Raw genomic sequence first — 11,443 nt, forward strand, 5'->3', positions numbered from 1 at the left:
TACTAAAAAAAGGCTATTAAATTCTAATACTGTCGGTTGATTTTTTGGTTGAAGACAAGAATATTTCAGGGGTCACTCGTGTTTTTGTTCAGGAGGGGAAATTGTTGCATCTACACCAAACAGGCTGGCCGAGCCGACAAAAGACCTTACTTGGAATCCACTTTAGTCTTTCACCATTCACGTCTTACGTTAAATCCAGCTCCTCGTGGTTTCCCTGTGGCTTTTAATCAGGTTGTTTGTCAACTACTTGGTAAGCTTTATGGATTTGTATCATTGGGGTTTAAAGAGGTTATCCCAATGATTTTTGGCAAGAAATGAGTGAGTGCAAACCCAATAAAATTTTGGTGTTGTTTTAGAACAGTTCAAATACATGAACTCACCAATCAGAAAATGTGACCTTCATCAGTGCAAGTGTTGCCGTTCAAAATTGGCAATGAAAGTTTTTATTATTTTAAACAGTGTGTCGCATTATGATATTTGCAAATATTGGAATCATTTTAACACAATGAACAGTATGGGTACAATTCTGATATTTACTGAAAACTTGTAATTTGAGCTATTCTCCATAAATACAGAAAATTTTATTGCTTAGTGAATATTTTTGGCCAAAACTCTCTGGTATCAGAATGGTCCAGGAATGCCTCACTGGATGAAGTCCCCAGGCTGGGCTAAGGGATGATACAGGGATGCCTTGCTGGATGGTGTCCCCAGGCTGGGGTAGGAGGCTGGTCAGGGAATGCCCAGCTGGATGGTGTCCCCAGGCTGGGGTAGGAGGCTGGTCAGGGAATGCCCAGCTGGATGATGTCCCCAGGCTGGGGTAGGAGGCTGGTCAGGGAATGCCCAGCTGGATGGTGTCCCCAGGCTGGGGTAGGAGGCTGGTCAGGGAATGCCCAGCTGGATGGTGTCCCCAGGCTGGGGTAGGAGGCTGGTCAGGGAATGCCCAGCTGGATGATGTTCCCAGGCTGGGGTAGGAAGCTGGTCCAGGAATGCCTCCTTAGATGATATTCAAACGATTAGGTAACTTTAAGAGGCTGGTCTAGGAAGGCCTAACTGGATGATTTATTTATTTATTTGACAGGTATTTTATGCTGTACTCAAGAATATTTCACTTATAGAGCAGCTGTTATTTCATGGGATTTGTACCCCATGAACCAAATCAGGCCAAGTTGAATTCTGCCAGTTTGAACAAAATTTAGCGTAATGTGAGGCCCAGCTGACTGCAAAGCCACACAGAAAACTATTACACCTTCTCACAACCAGCTGAACACCGAACAGAGACACACTAGTTGCATATACAATAATGGGAAGTTTTATTATGTTGAAGTCTGACAAATTTACAGGCAGCATACCATTTTTTTAATGACATATCTATCTGTACACATAAATGGTTAACTCATCTGACAAAACCAGTGGCCTAAGTAACACAGGCTTTTTGGCCCCAAGAAGGGAGCTCCCTACATTTGGTAAAGCAGTAACAGATTGTATACTATTATTTCATATACCCTGCATTCACTGAATGCATGTGACCAGATATACAGAACAAATGAGAGAATTCCATCAGTCATTCCTCACAAACCAACCGACCATTGGTTAGTTTTACCAATATGCTTGGGTGATGAATATTTATGGGCCTACTAGACACCATCGGTTATTTTTTGCTGCTTAGCATATCAAGTAAGTTACATTTGTCCTGCTTCATCGATTACAGTTGTTTTATTGCTGGTTCCTTTCTGAGAGATCTATCACAAGAACCATATCCTTGAGCACAGTCTGACTGTTCTACTTACATAGTTCTGATATAACAATCTCACACACTTAGGATGTGATCTTAGCATCTACATTAAACAGTCCACATCACTGATGAATGCACCGACATTTTCCTTAATTGCAGGTTAGAACTGACAAGTACGAAGGGCACCTGTCTACACCTTTCAAACCTGAAGTCTGCTATGCCATCTGTAACCACAAAGGTAAGGGTACCTAGTGAACAGGTACAAAATCAGCACCTCTCAATAAGTCATTCTCATTCCATACTGATCCTATACTGACCTACCCACTGAACTTTCAAGGCATTCTGACTGTTTTCAGAAATGTGTTTTGGTTCAACACACCAGTTTGGTCCATCATGGTGATTGACTTTTGAGATCTTGCACACTATCAAGGGAGATAACTTTGCATCATGAGCACACTAAATATATGCCTATGTACCAAAAACGTTGAGTCCAGAAATATAGAAAAATAATCACTCCTCATTTCACATGAATTAGATTGCAAAATGGCCACATAAAAAGTATACCTCAGCGTTGCTTTCCTGTGGCATATATTCTAGTATTAATGGCGCATAGGACAAACCACAAAACAATTCAGACGAGAATAATAACATGTCTAACTGCAAAGTTCCAAGAAAAAGTCACAGTACTGACATCTTGCTCAAATGCCTAGGAGTAGCAGACAGGTTACTTTAAATATGTATGTATGTGTAAACAATCTTGTGGACAGAATATTAGGCCATCATCACAGATAAAGAAATACAAAAATGATATCAAAAAGGATGATACCTCCAGTTGATGTGAAATAAGCGCTAAAACTTTCACTGTTAGATAGATAGCGTGTTCACATGTGTACCCAAATCTAGGAGAGCAAAGAGATGTTTGAACATGTTCTCCTTGTGATTATTTCAAATCTTGGCAGTCTTCCTGACTTGGTTAAAACTCAACAATACCTCAATCATTACCAGAAAAAAACAAGGGAGACAATCCGTCTGTACCACAGAGCCATCAATCTCCACACTCCAGCCACTGGTTCACAGTGAAACATGGCTGCTCTTATCGCACAGTGCACTTTAACAAAGAGGACTTGATTACATCTCTACAGGATCATCCACCCTTCGACCGATCCAAAGGCCTGCTACGTTGAGATCTGAGCAAGAAATTGATCATTGCATGTGTTTCTCAACTGGACCTGAAACATTTGCAGGTGTCCACTTTGAGCTACTGGTAATGGCAGTAGATGTGGTAGGCAGTCAAAGGTCGAACAGTCACTGAGGAGCATTCAGTGAAGACTTACAGTACCACAGAAATGAACTGGAAACAGACAGTATGCTACCAAAAGCAGTCTTAATAATGGGGTAAGTAAGTTTTTCGCTGTAGGATTGCAACCCTCAGCTATTTCTGCAAGTGTTTGCTTGGTCACTTGTTACATAAAGGCTACGATGCCATTACGAAAAAGTCGCATTACCCGTTAGTAACTCAATATTATTTTCACTTTCATCAAGAGAAGAGAGGTCACCTTGAACATCCCATATAAGCACATACGACTGAAAGAATGGTCTCTTCTGGAGGGTTATGGTCTCCCCAGATTTTACAACGGCACACTTTTGTTTACATAGGAAGATCACACGTACTGCTTTCTCATTATTTATACATCAAACAGATAGCATCAGTTTATAATCAACAAATATAAGCTTAATCCTAACGGTATGAAACCAATGCTACTACTCAGCATCCCCCCTCCCTCTCACCCCCACCCACAAGCCCCCCGGAATTTTACATCTTTTAAGCAGAACTTTTAAAAGCAATCTGCTGGTTTATCATACTGAGAGTAAGAAAGAGAAATAAAATAAGCGAGACAAAAACAAAAGATTAACCCATGTTACCTACACATATGTAGCAATATAACATAAGAATCCAATGGCGTTTTAATAGTTTCACTGAGCCAGTGCGAGTAATGACAAAGTTCTGCTTTGGCAGATTTCCGGTATTTACATCATGATTGAGTCCATATATACACATGTATAAAAACAGTCACTGCCAGGCCAGTCCTTTTCAGTTATGGGATAAATACATCGTACAGGCCCACATGACCAAATTGACCAGGAGAATGCAGACAGTACTGTCACTGCCCAACATGCAGTAGTTCAGTCGAAACACTGGCAGTTCTCTCCCCTGATTAGTTTGCCCACGCTGCTAACTGTGCCATCTCATCATCCTCCTGTTGCTTAGGGGGTGCAGATCCTACAGTAGAAACACACACATTACTTGTACATTGTTTTTTACTCTGTTCTCTATTGTGCTTCAGTGAAGGATAGTAATCAGCTTTGTACAGTATGTGAAGAAACCCAAACTGATTGCAGAAGAATCCAGCAAATCCCAAAACTCAAAACTTGTTAAAGCCGTGCTTACACACTATTTAAATCGATAAATTGAACCCAGTGAACGTTATGTAAACCAGCATCAAAACATGTCCTCCCTTTATTCAGAAAAAGTAAAATGTTCTGAGTCAATCACATGAAAGTTGTTTGACTAAAGCTTTTTTCGTGACATGCTGCACTGATTATATATGAAAACGCCAAAGTGTCGACCACTAATGAGGTGTACACTTCTGTTTTCTACTAGCTTTCTCCTAAAATTGCTGCAGGGGTTTGTGTTGTCTATCAACGAAAGCTTTGCAAACTTGTAACAAACACGACGATCCACCTCTGGAGTTTATGATAAACCTACTTCCCAAATTTGAATGTAGGCGTTATAAAGTGCCTTGTCAAAATTGACGCAGACAGTCAGATAGCGTTTGAAAATCACAAATCCCCATTTTTTAAAATCACGACTCCATTGCTAGAGTACACTAGGCAGGTCTTCCCAATATTAATAATGTCTTCTTTTTTAAAACAGTTGCTTACAGTTCCTTTCCAGTCATCACAAAAACAAAAAATAATGTTAAGATTGAAGGAAACATGTTCTTGTAGCGTACATCTTTGACATGTTAACAGCACACGCGAAAAGACAGAAAAACAGTTTAGTGAATGGAAGAAAAGAAATTTGCATTTATGAAAGTTATAAAGCTGGGAAGAATGAAACAGACCTTAAATTTACAGCGAGACTTAAATGTAAGCTTTCAAAGCGAAATGTTTGTCTTGCTTACGACAAGAAGGTTAGTATCGGTTTTTGCCTCTTTGAGAAAGTGAAGACAGGATGCTCTAGATTTAGTTTCATTCATTTACATTTTAATCCAAAATGGCTACTCAATCTGTTGGTCATTACCACAACAGTTTTTATGTGGATCATATTCAAGGCACTTTTAACAGTTAAACTGTGACATATATATTATTATGTCTGCGTGACGTGATATGACTTTAGAATTACTTTAAGGAAACCTGTTTTCAGTGTGCACAGCCTTAACACTCTGAAGACATTGCTGGCAGAACTGAATTGCAGGTTAGTGCGTATGATGTTTCAGTGAAGTTAACATGGCAGCTGCACTAAGAAAATTGCCCATTGTTCTCAGAGCTAGCCTTGTTGGCACCTTTAACATACCATGGCATATTTTGTTACTTCAGTTTTCTTGGTTTGAACTTACTTGCTGCAACTGGTTCGGTGTCTGGTACACTTGGCAACTGGTCTCCTACAGGGTTCACTTCCAACAACACTTTGTCTAACTCTTCTTGCTCTAACTCTTCTAACTCTGCCAGCAACTCATCCTACAATCACACAAGAAAACACCTGTCACCAAATTTATTCACATGTCTTGTAGCTGACCCCTGGCTTGCACAAAGCAGAGGGCCTATCACCCCACCCTCTCATTAGGCACCCTGCGACTGGATATCCGCCCTGTCCCTTTGGAGAAGGGTTGATGAGTTCTATTACCAAGTGGCCCCTAACTGGACAGACTGTACTAATCCTATCTGCTTGTGGTCAACTATAAACTGTAAGGAAAATCTGTGGTCATAACATCTGTTTGTAATCAAGCAGGAGTTCAGTTTACTGACTGTACATGTGTTCTAAGCTCATCCAGGGGTGTAACTGACTAATACCTACTTTAAACCATTATGGCTAATTTTCTGTCTTCTGGCCGCAATAAATTTATTACCGTATCAAATCAATTCACGCCTGGCAGTTGGGTGTCGAAAGTGTCCACCATAGTTGTTTGATAAATATAATTAGAACAGGACACTCACTGGGAAATTGTCTCAATTGTACCAATGGATAAACCTGTTAGAAATGCATCGATCACTGCCTTGTTTTCACCATTTTATTTTTCCACATGGTCAGTCAAGTCCGTCAAATTGGTCCTGTCAGATAATAATTAAATGCTCACAGGTTCACTGTTTGTTTAAAATTAAAACTAGAACAGACTGCATATTACCACAAAGGATTAAGATTAGGCAAGTTAGAGTATTTTTGATTTGTTGAGTTGTTTAAGCTCAGCTGTTTTACAGATGAAAGATCGACCGCCCCCCATCTGATTTCGGTTTTCACGTCAGGTGTGCAATCCATCACAGATTTGAATGTGCGAAAAACGGGCCATACTCGACATTGTACTAACTTTACATGGTGGTCTTATTAAATAGTAATAAATCTAGAAATATGAGTTTTCATGTATCTTAGTAAATATTTTCCTCTGTTGTACAGTGTCTGCATACAAAATCTAAAAACCAAAGTGCCCTTCTTGAATAATGACAGAGTTGCCCTTATTTTTATAACAAAGTCTCAAGCTTGTATGAGTATGCATACACAAAGACAAATAGCAAAAAGGCGTCATATTTTATTGACAATTTCAAGCTACAGTTATCTTATTTAGTTTCATACTGCAACTCGCATCTGTAACTAATATCTGTAATTTAAAATCAGAAGTCAAGCTCTTTTTATTAGTTATATCTTCAAGGCTCTAACTAAAGCCCCTGTAATGATCAGTAGTTTCATAAATTATTTGTTTGCCAATTAGGATAATCCCCTAAACCAGGAAACACTTGCTGCGAACGCAATTCTATTTCTCTTCTCCTGTCTGCTCTTTTTAACCAGTGTACACTGTAAATGTGAAACAGGAATAAATATTTTCCCCCACATGGTTAGTATATCCAGTGAACAAAGTCTTTACTTCTCTGAAAAACTGAGAATTGCAATTATCTGCTTTAATCACTTCCAAGTAAAATGTCCTGAAAATTAGCAGGATTACAGCATACAAATGCTTAGATGAGTGCTGATTTGGCTATTTTTATTGCTAAACACCTCAGAAAGGAAGAGAATCTTTTCCATCAAAATCACATGGAATTTCTTCTTCTACTAGCTGACCCCCATTAGTAAACAATTAGTTTGGTCATTTTGGGCAAAGATATCGATATTGATATCGCATAAAACCAGCTGAAATCGTATTTAACTTCATGCACAAGTTTATTCTGCTGACTTCACAGCCATAGGGTTTATGAGCAAAGGAAATAAGTCAATCCAGGAGGTAACAATCACACTTTGCCAGCCGTCAGGTAACTGACAAATCGTTTAACCCAAAGGCCAGTGGGAACAGGGACTGAACACACACTAATAAATCTTTACCCAAGAGCTGGGTCTAAACTGAGGCAACACGGACAGCTCAGTCAATGGGACACTCATGCAAATAAAGAAAGAATGACTGCAGTGGAACATATTACACATGCACAAATGAGAATACCAATAAATAGAAAGAAAATGTCTTACATCATCAACATCTTGGAAGCCAACAGGGTTTGATATGGCTTCTGATATTTCCTGAGCTATTTCCTGCTGCTCCTGTACATCATCCATCAAGTCATGAACTTTGTCCACATCCCTGAAAAAAGCGAATCAGAATGGCATGTTAGTTACTGTTCCTGCATCTGACTCTTAAAAGTAGAAATTCTACTAAGAAATGCCGTCAACAGATACACAGCCATTGGAAATGATGTAACATTAACACTTGACGTAAATTAATAATGACTTTTTCTTTACCACAGACTTCAGTTGTAAATCTGAGTGTAAAACTAAATTTTGTGGTTCAAAACTGAATACTGGATGTAAAATATTCACTTCATATGACAGAAATAATCATGCTCAACTTGGATGCCTAAAACTGAATCCACAAAGAGCATGGCACACCATTTTCCCGCTTTACTTTCTGGGCAGGATCAAAACTGAATATTTCAGTATTCATAAACAGCAGCCTATGAATTCTGTCACTGTTCACATTCCTGCTGTATTGAAAACCAGAAGTTCCACCTCTTGCTGACGTAGCTTTCTTATTCAGTAGGTTAAGATTAAATTAACCAAGTTGTTTGTTGAAACATTACAAAAATTCACAGACATACATGTAGTTCAGTCCCTATACATGTCCAATGCTGTTTTCTTTCTTGCCGTCCCAGTTTCTTGGACAAGTGTTAGCGATTTTTGGCAAAAATGTAATTCAGCAATGGAATATCCTGCTCGTGTTATTGTGCTCTACATGTGTGGAAACCCTGAGTTCAGTAGAGGCTGTACTTTTTTAGATACCAGCCATATCATTTTGTTTTAACATTAATTTTATACACAATACACTAAGTCATGAATTCAGTAATTTACGGTTTTTAATATGTACACAACGAATCAGCGATGTAATTTCCTCCTGTTATTGTGCTTCACATGTGTTCACAGCCTGATGTCAATAACTGCAGTACTTTTTAAGACACCACCCTTAACATTTTGTTAACACTGCCTTGTTAATGGAAGCTGACATTCAGGGTACAGCAAAGGCTGATGACAAGGTTCAGAATGCAACTTTCGAAATAAACAAATTTCGCTGAATAAGGCTCCAAACTAGGCAAGCCAGTGATATAGATTTTTCATGGGGATCAATGAGATGTGTTGATCAAATGATCTCCAAGTTTTGGGCATTTTTTAGTCACCTCAAATTTGGGTCCCTTTAAACATTATGAAATGAGGCTGGCATATGGACCTTTTGATCTTATTGAAAGTTAACAGAATACATATCTAAATAAAGAAATATAGAAAGGTTTTTAAATAATTCCGAGTATTTCTTTCACTGAAAGCCACCTGCAAATCTATTTATTTATCTAATACGTGTTTTACGCCGTACTCAAGAATATTTCATTTATATGATGGAGGCCAGCATTATGGTGGGAGGAAACCGGAGAGCCCGGGAAAAACCCATGACCATCTGCAGGTTGCTGGCAGACCTTCCCATGTACGCCCTGAGAGGAAGGCAGCATAAGCTGGACTTGAACTCACAGCGACCACATCGGTGAGAGGCTCCTGGGTCATTATGCTGCGCTAGCGCACTAACCAACTGAGCCACGGAGGCCCAGCGTCTGCAAATCAAATATGTGTATTTATAACATGTTGTTAGCATTTGTTTTTTCATACTCAATTCTACTTTCAATTTTTTTTACATTCTTGCCCAGCCTGTAAATTTTTATTGACAAAGCAAAGATGTCTTTCTTGTTCTTCTCAATGCAATGACAGCCATGCCTTTAGCAAATGAGCCTCAACAGATCAACCATTTCCTACATGACCAATTCTCATTAGCAAAGTAGATAGAATTCCATAACATGATACGTACATGTTATTGTGTGCACCTCTCAATGCCCTGGCAGCTGTGCCCATCACATTCAGAACTTCTGCATTTGTGCTGGCATTCTCTAAAGCCTCCCTCTGGAACTCTATGGTTGATAATGTGCCATCTATCTGCTGCAACTGCTTCTCATACCTCTTCTTTCTTTTCAAAGCCTGCAGAGCCGCTGAAACAAATGACATATCCCACATCCTATAAATGACAACATGCATGTACAAGTAATGTCATTTATATTAGGCCCACTTGTTGTAATCGCAGTTTGATCATACTGACTCCAAGTCCTAAGTTCTGGCATCCTGAATATGCATGTTGTGTCTGGGTGTATTGAGGTGTTGGGAGAGGGGGAAGCACAAGAAATAACAAATCGGGAGCAGTGCCACAAATACATCTCATACAATTACATGTACAGCATACAATGAAGTCTTAAAATAGCCTGAAATCTGTACACAAGCAGAACAGATTTTTTTTTTGTACATGGCATGGGCATAATAGCAGTGTGTACTGCAACATCATGTCAATATCACAGCACAAATTATATTTCACAGGATGCACTTTTTTGGGGACTACTATCAACTTCGGTCACGCTCAAATTGATCATTTCTAGGCCACAAACCTGGCAAAATTTGAACTGCCAGCCACGTTTTCTTTTTAGCAGATTGGCATGGATGTGCGCAGTATGAAGAGGACTGTTCTCCACAATGGGGACTTTCTGTCTCTTCTGCACAACACACTATTTTTATGTGTCAAGAACAGCCATCAGCATGGAGAATAGTATGCATTGTGAAGTACATCCTCAAAAAAGCCTTGATAAGGCAAACATGGCTGCCAGTTCAGTGAGGACTCACTGTCTGTCCTGAACAGCAGACAATCTGTCAAGAGGAAGGATCATCATCAAGGCAAAAAGTCCCCATTGTGGAGAATACTCCGTATAGTTTTCATATGGCAAATGATGGCGGTTCAGATGTTTGCTGGATTTGCTGTCTACAAATGGTACATCTGACAACAACATAAGCCAACTGTGGTCCAACAAAAACTACGCAGACTGGGAATATCCACTTAAGAAATGTCAGGTAGGAAATGTTATAAAGGTTTTAAGTGTGATTAGGAAAATACCCATGGTTTTGAGAACTGGTACTCTATGATTTCTGATCTGTTTGATGTTAGTTTACACATTATGATTCGTTATTTATGAAACAGGAAACTAATATATGACTAATACATGTAATGATCATGTATGTGATATCTAGTTACCACCTGCAAGTCTCTGGCGGCTGTACTTACTTGTTCCCAACGCTGTTTACACATCTTCCCCTACCACTCACCTCTTTTATTTTTTACTCCATTTTTCTTTGCAATGGCGATTTCAGCTTCGATTTTCTTTTCACAGAAGGCAGACTTTTTCATCAGCATTTCCTCGACATCTCGGAGTCGCTGGATGGCTTCTTGAGGAGAAGGTGCCTTGTTTTTGTCCTTCCCTGTCCCGAATATCTTACCTAACAAACTCATATTTGATTTCAACCTAGGAAACAGAGATTATGACGAACAAAATATATCCTAAGTTAACTAATAAAGGGATTTCGAAATGAAAAATTAGAAATAACTTCGGTGTAAAAGTTGTTCTCTAATCACTGCCTTCTCTGTCACCTAGCGGAATAAATATGACGATGACTGCGCTTGGATATCGTCGATGTTTCCGCAATTTCATTGGCTAAAATTTAGTAGCAGGAAGTAAGGGAGATCACTCTTATAACACTGTTACTCACTTGATCCAAAATAAATCCAACACGAATTTCGCAACACGTGATCTTGAGCTGTCAGTGTCGTCAAAATCACTGTTTTGATAATAAAAGATTATTTCACTTAGGCTTATACGTCGGCAGTCAATATTATAGAGGGAGGATAGAGGGTAGAGTTCGGGGGGAAAACCACGATCATCTGCAAATTGCGTTCAGACCGTCACGAGAACGACCGTCAGCATGTCCTAGACTTAAACTCATAGCGACTGCACTGGTGACAGGCTCCTGAGTCATTGTGCCGCCATGGCACGCTAACCACTCCGGTCGGAGGCCCACGCTGCTTTACGGACGGAATACAT

General features: G+C 39.5%; 1 protein-coding gene across 1 annotated transcript; it reads right to left on the minus strand.

Annotated features, from left to right (window-relative positions):
* Window positions 1-3,538: 3,538 nt before the first annotated feature.
* LOC135474953 (charged multivesicular body protein 4b-like) lies at window positions 3,539-11,000 on the minus strand. The gene is made up of 5 exons (XM_064754656.1): window positions 10,671-11,000; window positions 9,337-9,514; window positions 7,464-7,575; window positions 5,353-5,473; window positions 3,539-4,013 (listed from the first exon to the last, which is right to left on the minus strand). The coding sequence occupies exons 1-5, from the start codon at window positions 10,852-10,854 to the stop codon at window positions 3,949-3,951; spliced, it is 660 nt and encodes a 219-aa protein (XP_064610726.1). The 5' UTR covers window positions 10,855-11,000; the 3' UTR covers window positions 3,539-3,948.
* Between the last annotated feature and the right edge of the window lie 443 nt (window positions 11,001-11,443).

The sequence above is a fragment of the Liolophura sinensis genome, chromosome 9, assembly GCF_032854445.1.
Source record: "Liolophura sinensis isolate JHLJ2023 chromosome 9, CUHK_Ljap_v2, whole genome shotgun sequence".
NCBI classification, from domain to species: Eukaryota; Metazoa; Mollusca; class Polyplacophora; order Chitonida; family Chitonidae; genus Liolophura; species Liolophura sinensis.